Consider the following 16,604-nt stretch of genomic DNA (forward strand, 5'->3'; position numbering starts at 1 on the left):
TCAGATGATATATTTCAAGACATTTGTCAGGTTTTTGTCCATAAAACATTCTTGTGTGTAGGACTAATTTCTTACATATCTAATCCTAAGCCTGCATTGCTAATTCCACAACGTAGAGAGAGAGAGAGAGTCTGCATCTCTCAACAGTGTTCGGCAGCAGTGTCTCTACTAATAGCAAAACTGTTTTAGTCATGCGTTTCCCTGAAAATAATTGCGTACCTTAGAACGTTCTTCAACCAGTCAGATTCAAGCATTCAACAGCCCCCGTAGTATAAGTGAAAAATAAGGTGCTTTTTCAACATTCAAGCACCTGTTTTAGTAGACCCTATAAACAAGAATCAAGACTAAAAGGGCCAGATAGGTCCTCTATAAGTGGCTTTTATAAAACAGTGGCAAAGGCACTATAATAAAGGATACCTCTGTTTAAGTTTTTAGTGCTGTTTATGTCTATGTGGTGTTTTTAATTTGCTTTAAGACAAAGCATGTGCAAATTCATGTCAACGCCATTGTTGAGTCATGTCAACACAAGAGTATTTTCTCTTTTAAACTGCGTGAAATGTGAAAGACAGTCTCAAAAATGCGGTTTGAAATTGCTGTTTCTGACGTCACAAACTACCTTATAACCAATCAAGTCAATGTGCCGGAGGGCTTTAGCATATCATTAACAGCGAACTAGCAGGGGAGAAGCCAGGTTGATATCGGGTAGATTTAGCAATATAGTGGGTGTATGATGTATATTACGATGGTATGATGAACTATAAGCCTTTCTCCACTGACGTTCTGAGTTGTTCAAAAGAGTTTCTGATGATTGTTAGAATGCAGCTGTCTGACTCTGAGATGGCGAATGGGAACATGGTTTGTGTAACATCACATTATTAGCTGTTTGATAACATAGTCAAGCAAAAGGCTAATCATATTAATTACAGATAAGCGATAATTAGCGATAAAGGAATACAATTATTCACTACAGAGTGATTGTACAGAATTGTGTACTACATATACAGAATCTTGACATCTCATGACCCTTCCATATCACTTCCCAATAGTAAATGGGAAAGTATCTCAAACAATGCCAATTTTTGGACACAAATATGAATGTCTTCACATATTGTTAGGGGTATTCTGGGTTTAATGTCTGTTTTGGCTGGGTTTTGCAATTGTTTTAGGTCAGTTTTCTGTGTTTGGGTTTGGTTTCCTTGGTTTTTCACTGATTGATTATGATCTCCACCTGTTCTCTATTTTGTTGATACTTACAGCTGTGCCCCGGCCCAGTACCTTTCTTCACGAAACCACTCATCCATTATGTAGCACAATCTCTGGCTCAACCTTGCCGAGACCAGCTCTTTGTCTGCTTTGGGGGACAGCAGAAGGGGAAGGCTGTCCCCAAACTAAGGATGGCCCATTGGATTGTGGATGCCACTGCCTTGGCATACTAGGCCCAACGCATGCCTTAACTTCTAACTTTAATTCTCACCCCTGTCCACTTAGTGGCGAGTGCGCTCTTGCTGACTTTCAAGTTAATGGTAGACGAATGGTTTTTCTGACTTATGTGACAATGACTACGTTTACATGCAGCCAATAACCCGTTCAAAACCGGGATATTAGCAATAACCCGGTCGCGCACGGCCATGTAAACACCAGCAAAAACCCGGATATGCCAGCCCGATCTCACGGGAAAACGTACAAATTCTACAAAGTGGCTTATTCGTACGAATTCATACGACCTGACTCGTACGAATTAGTACGATTTTTGCAAAATCGTACATATTTGACGAATTGGCCAATTCGTATGAATTCATACGAATGACCTACCCCTGACCCCGCCCCTAAACCTACCCATCACGTGGGTTTAGACAAATCGTACAAATTCGTACGAGTGAGGTCGTACGAATTAGTACGAATTAGCCAACTTTTTATCATTCGTACGAATTCGTACGAATTGGTCGTGAGATAGCGTTGGATATGCTCATATCCCGGTTTTTAAAAACCCGGATATTATACCTGGGGTACCCCCTTTCTAACCCCAATATTTGGTCATGTAAACGCGTATCGGCATATCCCCATCAAAAGGGACATTGATTTGTGTTCTGCGCATGTTCTATTCGCAAGGAATCTTGGTCTTTTGAGTAGGGACGGCGCATACAGAAACCCGCGTGCAGTATACCGGAAGTAAACAAGAAGTAGAGGTAAACATGGCGAGACGCAGCACAGCACCACACTTTTGGAGCGAGGAGGAAAGCGTAAACAAAGGCGATCGCTATCTGCCCCGTACTATTCATTATCCGCGTGCTGCTGCTGTTGTTGTTGTCTTTGGATACAGGAAAAAGAATCGGAAATGACGCATATTGCGTCTTAAGGAAGTCCGTACGTCCAGACGCTAACCGCGCGTCGCCGTTTACATCGGGATATTGTAAATTCCATGTATACAGGAGTAACTCTCTCTGCTCACGCATGTAAACGCGTTATTCCGAATGTTTCAGAAACCCAAATAGTGACCTTAACCCGACCATAACCCGGATATTGGCTGCATGTAAACGTAGTCAATGTTTACAAGCTGTTTTATTGACATCTTTCTGCGGTTGAAACACTGATTGAGTGGTTAGCTACATGAGATGAGAGACATGTACGGATTTAAGTTGGACTGTATCTTTCAACCTATTTTCTGATGTTCAATCATGTTTATTTCTGACTGTATAGTAAAGCTTTACTTCGCTTGAACTGAGGCTACAGTGATCTCTCGCACCACATTAAAGAGCACCAAAACGGTATTGATTGTTTGAATTTAGTGATTAAATGGACAGAATTTGAAAGCCTGAAAGACTTTGTTTCATATCAATAGTAACAAAACACAAAGCTTATTGCGATTTATTGGACAAACATTCATGATGAAACCTGAAAAGTGGCTCACAATCTCTGTGCAACTTTCTCTTCATAAATAAATGCATAATCTAGCCTATATGCTTGTCCTGTAAGATTGTGAATAAAAATGAAAATGTGAATAAAAAAAGAGCCTGTTAAATTGCTTATTATCATTCAAATATGAAAAATAAAATGATGTGTAATAATAGATTATGATGGAATTTATACGTCCCTGTCCGTCAAAACGATGGAAGTCTAACGACCTCTGATAGATATATCCTTGTAAACAAGAACGTTTTGCACACATTTCAGTGTGCATATGGTGGGGGAAGATGCCCCCCTTAAGAACAATGTGGACTTTACATTTTAAAGTTTATCACGTGCAGGATGATGATGCATCAGTCAATGTGTTATTGTAGGAAATAAATAGAAACATTTACTGATATAGTTGTTGTAGCACAAAATGTCAAATATTAAAAGAGGGGTAAGATGGCCCCTATACTGGGGTCTAATTTATATTTTTACTTCAGAATAAAAACTATACATTTTACTCCACAAACATAAAAACATTAATGTCTCAGCAAGTCGCTCAGTAACAAATAAAATACTTTGATATTTAACGTAATACAAAATCGTAGATCACTTTTTTTTTCTTCTTTTTTTTTACCTCAAAACGATTTCGGCTGACTAAATCTCACAAATGTTGATATTCAGATGAAATGGCAAAATTACAAATAGCGTAGCAAATCATCAAAAGTGCTGAGATGAGATTTTGTGTCATCTATGGTCAGGAGATATAAAAGGTGGGTGGGGGAGTCATCGTGCCCCAACCAACCCTTTATAGGCCTATACAAATATATGTGTGAGTATGAGAGAGTGAGTATACTGTATACATTTACATACTTCACAGAGAGATGCATCATCTAATCGGCCCTAAGCAATTCATGTCCTTTCCTAAAACATCAATTAAAGACGGAGTTTTGAGTGATGACATTCCCTTTATTAATCTTATCATGTGTCATAACCTGCTCTCTTGGCTGCAGAACAGCATCATTTGGACACATATTAAAGCTGGCTGTTGTAAAAAAAAAAAAAAATGTATTACCTCATGGGCTAAATGAGTATGTAGTATGTAGTTGAAAAAAAATATCATAATCTATTTGCAAAAATATAATATTTATAAATTGTTATAGTATTCAGAAATCATTTCTCCTGCTAATATTAAAGTGGTGTTTAAGGGAAGCAGCAGGGTTCAATTCACCACAGGCAGTTCTAGCCTGGGGATCGCTTGATTGTGAAATATCCCTTCAACTCCTCCTCCCTTCTCAGCCTTAAACGGACCTCATCATGATCTCTGAAGGAAGTTCCTACACAAGCACTGACGCAGGCTGGGCAGGACTGCTGCTTTTTAGCGTTCTGTATTTTCCAGTCATCTTTTCTCATTTCCTGCCCTCAAATGAGTGTGCAGAAAAAAAAAAAATCCTTTATTGGTTCTCAGTACCAATTCAGTTCAACTAAAATGTGTCTACACAACAAGTACGGCCAGGGAAGAGTTATAGGTTTCACAGGAATTTCATCAGCTTTTCAAGCAAACAAACATACAAAGACACATGGTAAAAAAAGGCCCTGGCAAAGCCCTGTCCATGTCTCACAAATTCCATGTGATTAAGTAACATAGAGATTGAGTGTGTGTGTGTGTGTGTGTGTATAAGAGAGAGAGAGCATGAGAGAGAAAATAACACAGTGAGTCCAGAGATGTAATAAAGGCAAAGATTGTCCCTCAGGGACTCATGGTTGTGTGCGACCAATATGCTCTATATTTCTTCTTCGCTGTCTTCTATCATCACTTTAATCCCCAAAATTACCAACAAAGCCTTTCTTGAAATTTGAGCGTATTTTCCATGATACAATCATATAATATATGGCGAGGACAGAAATGAACATGGCTGAGCTCAGAGTAAATATTTGAGGTTTGTTTTTCAGCTGTTTTATAACAGTGAGTGTGACTGGAGATTGAACAGAATTTGGGTCGAAATGGAGGCCTTGTGGGTCCCTGGCAAATCTGAGGAGATAATATTTGACAAATTAAATTTCCTCACACAATGTTGGGGTGGAGCTTTATGAGACAACTTAAGTGGTATTAGTTAAATTAAATGGGAACTCATAAAATATAAATAAACTAATTCATATTCATTATTTAATGCTTTTAAAAACACCAGTAATGTGTTTATTTATACATGAAATATTATATAATATATTATAATGTATATATTTATTTTAATAAGTAATCATTTGAAACATCATTCTGTTACGGGTTTGAGTTTTCCAAAACATAAAAACTGACACCAAACATTAAATTATTTTGTTAATGATTTTATAAGTAATTTAATTTGTGAGATGACGGAGAAGAATTTTATAGAATGATAGATATTCAGATATTCAGGTATAGATATTCAGAATGATAATGTATATTATGGTTCAAACCATTGCTTACTCAAATAAAAAACATGTATTTTATAAATAATATATTATTTAATGATTCATGTATTTTAATTCATTAATGTAAATACATTAGTCTTTTTAAAAGCATTGTGCAATGAATATAAATTTGTTTATATTCATTTATATATAATGAGTTCCTATAAAGCAGACACACTTATCCCTCCATAAGCACATCCAACAATTGAAACAACATACACAATATCAGCCCCAGGAGTGTTCACCAAATGACTGCCCACAGCACTGCCTCTGATGTAACTGAACATCTAATGGGCATAAAAGGTGTCAGAAAGCAAGCTACCATCATCTTCACCTCTAGCCTGAGGCACCACTGCTATAATAGTAATCAAGTCTTTGATTCAGCCTTACATTTTCCAGCTCACATGCCTTTCGATTATCTGCTCAGACCAGGGGCTTTGAAGCCCAAACTTGAACCCATGGCTCTGTTTCCTCTGTGGGAGACAACCTGTCATCAGAGCACTCGTCTCAAGCTCTCATAAAGCGCTGTCTCAGGGCCTGCTGTCTCTCTCAGCTCAGCTCTCGATGAACACTGTTGCCTCGGGTCTGCAGATAGACCCTCGCTGGGCACCAAATCCTTTTAATTACATGTACAGGCTTTGATTGGGATCTTCTCGTTCCTTTGTAAGCAGTTATTGTTACTGACCAGGCAAACGTGGCTATCTGTGCTCCTTTAGATGTCTACAGTCATAAGACATATTACCGGTTCCTCACAATGCTTCCTTTCATCCTAATTCTGTCAAACCAGGGTTGAACCAGACTTATAATGCGGCAAGAGTGATTTGCCGCTACAGGCTAGAGACTGTGTGTGAAATTTAAGCTGTTCAAGAAGATTTTAGACAGTTATTTCCCTTACAGGCATGGTGGTCATTTGTGGTTGATTGTGCGTGTTTGTGCATGTGTTAAACATGAGATACCACAGTAGCCTTTATAAAAGTACAAAGGGAGTGTGTAACAGTCTGAGGATGAAACTGACAATACATTAAATGAAATGTACTATTAGCATTGTTTATTTGCATTTTATTGTGCATTTGCATTAGTGTTGTTTTAGCACCCCATTGACTAAAGGAACCATTCCATGACAGCTAACAGCAAAAATATGCTCATACATTTTTTATTTTTTTTTATTACAAATTATCCAACATCCATCCTCAAACTGGGCAATGGGGCAATTAGATGATTTAGCAGACTACCACTATTGTAAAATGCAGAAAGTGTGTATGACTACATTGTTATAATATATTTTCTCCATTATTTAATCATCATTTGATGAATCACTGCTGCTGTGTAAAAGAAAATGTACATAACAGGCAATAATTAAAATAAACATTATTATAAAATATCAATGAATGTAAATATCAATATATACGGGGGATTCAGAAAGTACGCTATTCAGACCCTTTTTTTCCACAGTTTTTTATGTTGCAGCCTGGTGCTAAAATGCTTTTAAATGCAAAGCAAATAATAATAATAATAGTAATGAACAATATTTAAAAAGCACACATTGCAGACACATTCAGACCCTTAACTCATTACTTGGTTGTAACATATTTGGCAGCAAAGCCAACCCGATCTCACGGCAATTCTCACTCACTCGTACGAATTGGTCGTGAGATAGCGTTGGCAAAACATATTGCAGCATATTTGGCAGACTTAAGCCTCACTGTATATATATTTTATATTATTGTCATGATTCTGCCTTCTTGTTCTTGATTTTCTCTAGTCTTGAGGCAGGATCATGACAGACCCATGTTTTGTGTGCAAGCACATGGCCTTTTGTTTGGGCCATGTGCTTGTGTTGTCTCGTTACTTAACCCCGCCCCCTTGTTCTCCTCGTTTGTCATTAGTTTCATCTGTGTCACCTGCTGTCATTATCAGTTTCGCCCTATTTAATCCCCTTGTGTTTGCTGTCCTGTACCGGTTCATTATCATACATAGAAACCTTGCTTGTAATCATCCCTGTGAGTATCCTGTCTAGAGAAAGTTCTGATTCTGTATATACTGTTTGTTTATCGTCTAGTTATCTGTCAATTCATAGTCTAGTTTAGTCACTCCTTGTCCTGTCCATGTTTTGCCCCCTTGTGGGTTTTGTTTTCCCTTTTTGTCTACAATAAACATTGTTCAAGTGCATATACGGTCTGCATATGGGTTCATCTCCACACCTCATAACAATTATAAACGAGCAAACATTTTATAAAAGTTATATTTTAATAAAACATATATATTTAAAGTTAATATAAATATACCTGTATATTATTTTTTTATTAAAAAAATACATTATATTCTTTTTAATTTGAAATAATTGTCACGTTGAATGTCCAAAGATGATGATGTGATGAAAATTGTAGTGTGACTTAAAAGTAACCCAAAGCAAAGCAGCTGGTCCAAACATGAGAAAACTAGGCTAATTGATCAATAACTATAGAAACAAATCAAGAGCGGGACAATGGAAGAAAGGAAAACAGGGAACTTTGGGTATGTTTCATGACAACGATGAACAACGGTAAATTTTTTCCTTTGTGTTTTTCACATACAGATGACACTGTTGTCAAAGCGATCCCTGTTGACACGGATCAGCGAAAACAACTAAAATCGCTGTACTCTTCTACCAGGCCACACTGTAAAAAATTTCTAACCCTCCCAAATCAAAAATTTCAAGTGACCGATAACATCAACATTTTTCAATTGGCCCAAGTGAAATTCTTGTTGCAATAGTCTGTTAACATTGGCTCAATGAGAAATAATACGTCAGACTAATTGAAAAATTTAGATGTTATCGGTCACTTGAAATTTTTGACCTGGGGATGTCATTTTTTTTTACAGTGCAGTAGGTGGCAGTGTCACTGTCACTTTGTAAAGAAACACTACACGCCTGTAGACTGAATATGTAACATGCATGTATGATGTAACCGTTTACACAAATTCGTGTTTTATAGTTTATGGAGACGAACGGGATTGTTTTCAAAAACTTGACTTTATAACCTGTTTTCAAAAGTTTGTGTTTTCAGGCCCCCGTAAATAAACGGCCAAAACACATAAAATGTTTTCTGTTTTTAGTTGAAAATGGTGTAGTGTAAATGGCCCCCAAGGAAGTACAAACTAAAAGTTCTAGAAAACGCAAGCAAACAATCAGACTACATGGATATTCATTAATGCACAAGTAATACCAATCTGGTTTTTCACTGCCCACAACTTTAGTTCATTCACATCTGAGAGTTTTGAGAGTAAGAACAGAAATGGTCTTCAACAGCTACAAACCTGTGTGAGTTTGAGTATGTACAAGGTGTTTAAGAAAGTCTCCCTAGTCCCCATCACAGCAGAGTTGACTGACACTCCTCCATCTTTCACTGTCTGTCTCAGCATTTCCAACCATCACACTCTGTCTCTTCCATTACCTCGATCTGCCTCTCAGTTTGTCTCCATCACTCTATTTGAATTAAACACATTCTTTTCTCACTCTCTGTCTTTCACAAATTGCAGTGATGCTTGTATACGGATTAGTTAGAATAATTAAAATTGATTTTAAGGGCCTCAGTATTGAATTCCGAATGAAAAACACATTTTCACATGTGATGAGAGTTTAAAGACAGCTTTCAGTACACAACACATTTTCTATATGGTGAATTCTCAGGTCAATGCTGGATGTCACAGTAAAACTGCAGATACAGAACAGAATGAAGTGAAGATGTGGTACAGTACAACAGCGCAGGTTAAATGAGAGGGACTGTGGGTAATTCACTCATGAACATATCAGGTCACCTTCACCAATTATTTCCTCTCCCCAAACAATGCAGTTATCTCCATCTCTCTCTCTCTCTCTCTCTCTCTCTCTCTCTCTCTCTCTCTCTCTCTCTCTCTCTCTCTCTCTCTCTCTCTCTCTCTCTCTCTCTCTATTTCTCTCTCTTCCCCCTTTCAGTTCAGGATGCATTCTCTTATTACCATCATTATGGCAAGCCCTGGGGCACTTCTCACACGTTGCAAAATAGACTCATCTAAGCAGCTCCAGAAAACAATGGAGCAGCATTGAAAAATAAACAAGTCGCGAGTCAATCGGCATACAGCTGACAAACATGTCTACAGCGATCCATGGCTCCTATAATTAACTGTCAACTGTCTCAGTCTCTGTATGTGTAGCCTCATAATACAAGGTTAGCAATGAACTAACTGGATGAAGTCAGTCTCCAAACACCTTGTGACAGGGAACAAAACTTCCCGATGGATGTCAGGGCTGTTACTCTGTTTGTATTACACGAGTAGAGAGGGAGAAAGAGATATGCTAGCATGTTGAACACTCATTTTGAAGTTCCTTTTCATACTTTATGCACCCAGCTGAAGGAACCGTGATAAGTTGTGTCAGAAGTGTAGAATATTTATGACTGCAAAGAGACTTAAAATAGCACCTCTTTTAAGCATTTTGGTGTTTCTTTTTAGGCCAGTGACAAGTTCTTACAAGTGGAAAGGAAAAACATACAGAGTACGCTTTCTGGGTAGATACCACTGCAGCTTCCTGTGGTTGGAAGTTTTTCGATAATCAGACTACCAGGCAAACTGTCAAAGGATGTCACCCCCTCTCCAGGCTTAAAAAAAAAAAAAAAAATCCACTTTCAAGGTAGGTATCGTTTTGACAGTAAAAATCCATGATATTTACAGTAAAACAAACTGACTGCTGTGGTTGCCAGAAATTTACCGAAAAAACTGATTTTAGTTAGGTAGGATCTGGGGCCTCATTTATAAAACTTTGCCAAGGATTTGCGGCAGAAGTGGCGTACGGATGAAACATAGGACGTGCGTACGCACAGAAATATTCGGATTTATAAAACCATGCGCACGCACATCCTACGCAGTTTTCCCTTAATAAATCACAATCAATTCTAAATGTAGCGCAGCTTTTGCAGCTTCATGTCACGCCCATAGTTGCCCATAAATAGTCCGTGAAACGCCCACAAGTTAATATTCATCGATTGCGAAATCATGGCAAACACAGAGAGGAAAACCAAGAAACGTAACTTTCATTACGTCATTACGCATTGTGATGGCATCATGGCATTTTATTACCATCCATTTGATTGCATCTGACAAGCTACAGATGTGTTATGAGGATGAATTGCATAACATGCCAATATTATTGCAGAACATATTTCACTTTTCGTTTTGCAAATATGTGTTCATTTGCATTTCTGTTGTAATCTTCGTTTGATTTTGTTTGTTTTACACTGCAGATCGATCAAACGGGTGTTCGTGTAGGCTGTTAATTGTAAGACTTGCTTTGTGAAGTCTTCATGTTATTTATGAGAGGCAGTATTGCCAGTTCTTTTACACAACGGTCTACAGTTTCACACACTTTCACGTGTTTCTTCCCTCTGCCGACGGTGTCGCCATTTCTCATTTCACCCGTTTTTGTGCGTACGCCTGGGTCAGAGCTTGCGTGAAGGACCGCACATTTTCCCGTCAAGTTTGCTTTTTATAAATACCAATTATTGCGTAGAGAGCGGCGTACACCTTCTTTTGTGCGTACGCAACGTTTATAAATGAGGCCCCTGGAGCGACTTTACCAGCTCACAAGGTGCGTGGAAGCAAACAGTGATGTCTTGAGTAGAGCTTAGCTGTTGTTAATTTTCTTTGTATGAGTAAATCAGTATGGAGATGTTTTCTTAAAATGTTCATGCATTTTGTCTGTTGTGTACCCTAAAGAAGGCTCGCAAGCTCAAACGCATTCGTAATGTTTAGAATTTATTAAAGATCCCCTTACCACAAATGTTGCTGGATTCCCTTTTTTGCACAGGATTTACAGATTTAACTTAAATTTACAGTAAAATGTTACCACTAATATCTGTTTTGTACCTTTGTAATATACTGAAAACCACCAAAAACAGGTGGTGGTGAGAAAGTCACATGATGAATCAAAGATCATCACAAGCAGCTTTCCCACAAGCGGAGAAGGTAAATACTAATATATAAAAGGTGCACAGTGTGTAACGTGTGTTCTGTTCTGTTTAGTTTAATTGTATTTTGGTTCTGTTTTCCCTGTTCCTGTTTGCCTGTGTTCCCTGTCATTGTAAGTGGACCGGGGTGCGTTCCACTGCGCTTTTAGATACTTGCAAACTTCCCTAAGCACTTCCCCTGGGGGAATCTCTGCCACCATTTTGAAGCGATTTCTTTGGCTGCATTCCACTCCAAATTTGTATACCCTTAAAGGCTGGGTGGCAAATGTTGTATACCTCGACAACAGACTGCATTCCCACTAACTTAAATAAACCAGAATAATCGTGTTAACTCGCAAACTTCCCTCCGTCTCGTTCACTCGGATGTGCGTCATTGCAACAATAGTATAAACTTTGACTGTAGGTAGCTACTGATAAGGTAGCTACAAGTATTATGTGATTACATCTCAAAATAATTAATATATCATGCACTTTTATGCGATTAATGCTCAAAATAATTAATATATCATACACTTCAGTTAAGCGTGATCTGCTGTGACATCACAATTAATTTGAATTGTGGGATATAGAGCTGCTATCTGAGTAGACTCGCTCCCTCTGTCAAAATCGAGGGGACAAGGTTCTGTCCATATAAACATCCCTTGTCCACTTCACGAAGTGGAACGCACTTCAAAATAAGCGGCACGGATTCCCCTGAAGGGAAGTGCTTAGGGAAGTTTGCGAGTGCCTGTCTAAAAGTGGAGTGAAACGCTATTTTGTCAAGTGGAAGTTTGTGTGGATAGGCCCTCATCCCCGTGATTTTGACCAAGGGAGTTAATGAGCGACACCAGTGCAACGCACCGGTCTCGTATCTCTCACAGAGGAGCGATGCCAGTGAAGATCGAGAGAGGACAGGCCTGGACTTGTGTTTTGTTTGTTTTATTATATGTGACAGCAGTCGTCCGTGAGGGGCTGCTGTCTTTTACTTTTGTTTTGTTGTTTGTTTATTTTATTTATTAAAGTTGTTGAATGTTCGCCGGTTCCCGCCTCCTTCTTCCCACAACATTCAACTTTGCTACAGCTCCCTTGGTTACTGATTACGTTCACCTGTAGTTCATTTCATTTCCTCATTACCTCTACTTGTGGGATGGTTCACCCAAAAATTTTAATTGTCATCATTTACTTAACCTCAAGTTGTTCCAAATCTGTACTAGTTTCTTTGTTCTGTTGAACACAAAAGAAGATATTTTGAAGAATGTTGGTAAATAGACAGTTGACGGTAGCCATTGACTTCCATAGTAGAAACAAAACAAAAAAAAAACACTATGGAAGTTAATGGCTACAGTCAACTGTCTGGTTTCCAACATTCTTCAAAATATCATCGTTTGTGTTCAACAGAGGAAAGAAACTCATACAGGTTTGGAACAACATGAGGATGAGAACATGGTTACAGAAATGTTATCTATCTCTTAAAGCCCTTATTTCTCCTCTGGGTTTTGTCTTGTATTAAAGTGATATTTTTGGTTATTGTTTCTCATTCCTGTTCCTATATTTTCCTGATTGTCAGTTTAATAAATACTATATATTGTATTCGCCATGTTTACCGACCAGCAGATTAATACACATTATCATTCACACAAATACTACACACCATCATTGTAACACGCATTTCACAAAATGTCACACAATGTAGATGAACTCATTAGAAATAACTAAGAAGAAACAGTTATTTAAACGAAAATACAACAAATGTGAAGTATCACGCGGGAATTCTGGGAATGTCAATTTACTGTTTTTCACATCCAAAAACTTTAAATTTAACAGTATTTTACTATAAAATTACATTAAATGTAAGGTCTAGATAGTGTAGATCTATTACAGTTATTCTAAGTATAAAGTATCAGTTTAACCTGTTAATTTTCGGTGATAACTATAAAAAACTATGAATTAATTTTAAAATGAATCATATTTTTTTTTATGAATCATCAATCAAACTATCTTTACTATCTTGACACATTGACCCTATGTTGGGTAAATATTGCAGTTCATTTGAAATTGTAATTGGCATATTATAATTATTTTGATTTTGAAGTTTTTAAATGATTAACAGGTCCACAATAATGTCATATTGATATCATATTCCCTAGGATTAAGTTGAGATACAGAAAAATATATATAATAATAAAAAAATAATAATTCACAATTAGGCAATTTCATTGTCTGATGTTATACATTATTTTAATTCTTTCAAATATGTAAACTGACTGAATACCAGTATAGCCCAACAATCTATAATCGTTTGTGTTATTGATTTGGACAAATCGAACGGAAGCAGCTTAAGACTGGAACTTGCAAGGACAGTCTCAGATGTGCATTAAACCCCCAAAATGGCCCAATCGAGGGAAACTTTCGATTCAATTATCAGTGATGTTGTTAATGGCCCCATTAGAAAAAGAATAATGGCAAATTAGGCAACTGCGGGTGAGGAATGGCTTGTGTGACAGCCATCTGGCGAGAACAGGAGGCAAAAAAGCACAAAAAGGAAAAAACACCATGGCCAGCAGAACCACCCAAACATGGGTCCGGACCTCCACCATATGGCTACATTCATCTTGCGTCTAAAAATGTGGCATCTCTGTCAAAATTCCCTCTCTGTACTGACACAAAATACGCCTCTGAAAAATGCTCTTTTTTATACACCTTAGAAGTGAAATGTACACTTTTCAAAGGCCTACTATTTTCAATTATCAGTAGTGACACCAGACAGCGACACATTGGGTCAGACAGAATGTTCGTACCACAATAACTGACTTTATTAGAAAATATTTGAGCTTTCACTTTACAAGGCAAATTTTTCTCCCCTGCGTCAGCAGGCAACGTCGATTGTGCAATCCTGTTAATTTGTTCCAAATCATGGAGATTATAACCACCGAGCGATGGATCAAGAACAACGCAAGTTTCAAAATGTTGACAACACTTTGCAATTTCCAGTTATGCTTTCAGTAGGAAACAACCTACAGAGGAAGCACATTCTAACAAACATGCATGGTGGATTATCCAGTGATAGTCTCAGTGTCTCAGGGTATTATTTCAGGAAGCTCTGAGTCAGAGCACAAAAGATATTTGCAAACAATAAAATATTTGACTCCAAGGAAAAGAGAATGTAAAGTCTCAAAAGGGATGTTGTTGCTCAAATAGACAGTTTTGTATGACTAATATGAAGCATTGTTTTGCGTCACAGTCCGGTCAAATGTGACGTGTGGAAAACATTGCTTTCACTCCTACAGGATTTCAAAAGTCCCAACTAGTTTACTTCACCTTAAAAGAAAACGAGTTATTACAGTATTTAAATTAGAGGAATCAAATAACCGCTCTCAAATACAGAAGATGATTAAATGGACAAAATGATAAAGAATCTATTAATGAATGCATCTGTAATTTCCCCTCTTTCGATGTTTCTTTTAATTAAGGCTTTCATTACTATGTTTAGCAGTCAAGCTAATAATTAGAGAATTGATTTGATTTGCGATTGATGTGGTTTTCACTAGCTATGGATTAGCAGGTTTAGATAAGCTAGCGCAATCAGTCTGAGCATTAACATTAATGATATTCATGAATTTCGAAATTTCATCATATTTCACACCCCAAAGCTGTGATTTTTGAGCATGTGAGGATATAGCTTATTACACATAATAATTTGGTTTTGTAGTTTCGGCTGGTGCCAAGACAACCTTTTCTACTTCACCTAGTTTGTTTTTTTATATAATGCTTTCACCATTTGTAAATATTACACTTATTACAAAAAATAATAAATACAAATATAATCAGACAGTTTACTACCAATAGCATGGCTCACATTAGCAGATGGAAATCCAATTTTTTTTATTTTGTCACCAAATGAATTGTGTTGTAAGGATACCCTGATGAAGGGATTACATTGTGAATGGTGTATTGCTATTTTATTATCATTTATACATATATACATACTATTATAGTATTTATTAATATTTTGTATTAGCTTTTATATTTTCAATTTAATTTTAGTAGTTTAATATTTGTATTCAGCTTTAATTTATTTTTGTAGCAATTTTAGCACTTCAGTGTAAACTTTTTTTTATTTTAGTTATTAAAATTTTTTTAAGTTTAAGTTTTTACCTAATATCTATACTTTTAATTTGAGTTAATAATAACAACACTGGAGTGGTGGTCTCATCATGCCCTTGAAAATGAGAGGACAGGCATCACAAAGCACAAGAATGTGCTGAGTTTGCTGAATCACACCCCATGCTTGTTCACACGATGTACGTTTGCATTTACATTTGTTTAGCAGTGAGGTCATTGCATTTCCTGCTGATACCCCTGTGCTTTGACTACACATATTTATATAGAGAATTAAATGATGCAAGTTAAATGAACAGGATGTTTTTTCTGAATCTGTAGCCAGTTTCAAAATGCACTCACTTAAATTCATATCAAGACCCCCATCCAAAAGACAGTGAAACATTATAACAGAGGGGGAAAAATGTAAAAAAAAAAAAGAACCATGAAGACTACATACCTGTGATATTAACACTGACAGTATTTGTATACGTGTTATTTGAGAGAATCTCATATCCTTTTTCCATTCTTTCTCAGTAAAGTTTTTGTTGCCTGTGTGACTCCTCCCAAGAACTTTTAAATCTGCAAAGAGTTTCACTTTCTCTCTTCCCTTCTGAAATGCCCCCTTCTCCCTCACACGGCAGATTACATCCAGACGATCTGTCCCGGACACACACAGACAGTGAAGGATGGTGGAATCCCACAGAAGTATCTTTTAACAGCTTCTTCTACAGTTCAGCTCTGGGCCAAAATCTACCCAGCTGTGCTCCTCTGTTTTTGTTTATTCAGGAAGTATCCCAAACAGGAGCCAATCACAGCACTTCTCTTTCTTTAAATGATCCCGCCTACTTTTACTTTTCTCTCTGCATTTGTTTTGAAATCCTAACCACATATATCTAAATTTATTTCATTTTTACTTTCTGTATTATTTGGGGGTTAAAAAGAGGCCTGTTGGGGTTTGGATGGAAGGATGTGGTAGTATTTTTTGTACTCGTTTAAAGCATGTGGTTTTCTTGTGCATTTCTGATAAACTGCTTGAATGACTCATGGCAGATCTAGTTGTTTGCTTATTATATTAAATGCAATGCAAAGCATCTTGGGTATCTGAGAAAATATTTATATTATGTTATTTATATTACAGCTATGAATGCTTTGAAATACCTTTCTTTGTTATTTCTATAACGCATGCATAGTCGACTGAAGCGAGCA

General features: G+C 37.2%; 1 protein-coding gene across 1 annotated transcript in view; it reads right to left on the reverse strand.

Annotated features, from left to right (window-relative positions):
* LOC309474450 (uncharacterized protein) overlaps positions 1-16,188 on the reverse strand; it is a 143,760-nt gene extending 127,572 nt beyond the window's left edge. Inside the window, exon 1 of the mRNA XM_082137051.1 lies at positions 15,856-16,188. Within this exon, the coding sequence (XP_081993177.1) occupies positions 15,856-15,922 (67 nt within the window). The 5' untranslated portion in view covers positions 15,923-16,188. The remainder of the gene's footprint in view (positions 1-15,855) is intronic.
* Between the last annotated feature and the right edge of the window lie 416 nt (positions 16,189-16,604).

This window comes from Leuciscus leuciscus, assembly GCF_965113295.1.
Source record: "Leuciscus leuciscus genome assembly, chromosome: 14".
NCBI lineage: Eukaryota > Metazoa > Chordata > Actinopteri > Cypriniformes > Leuciscidae > Leuciscus > Leuciscus leuciscus.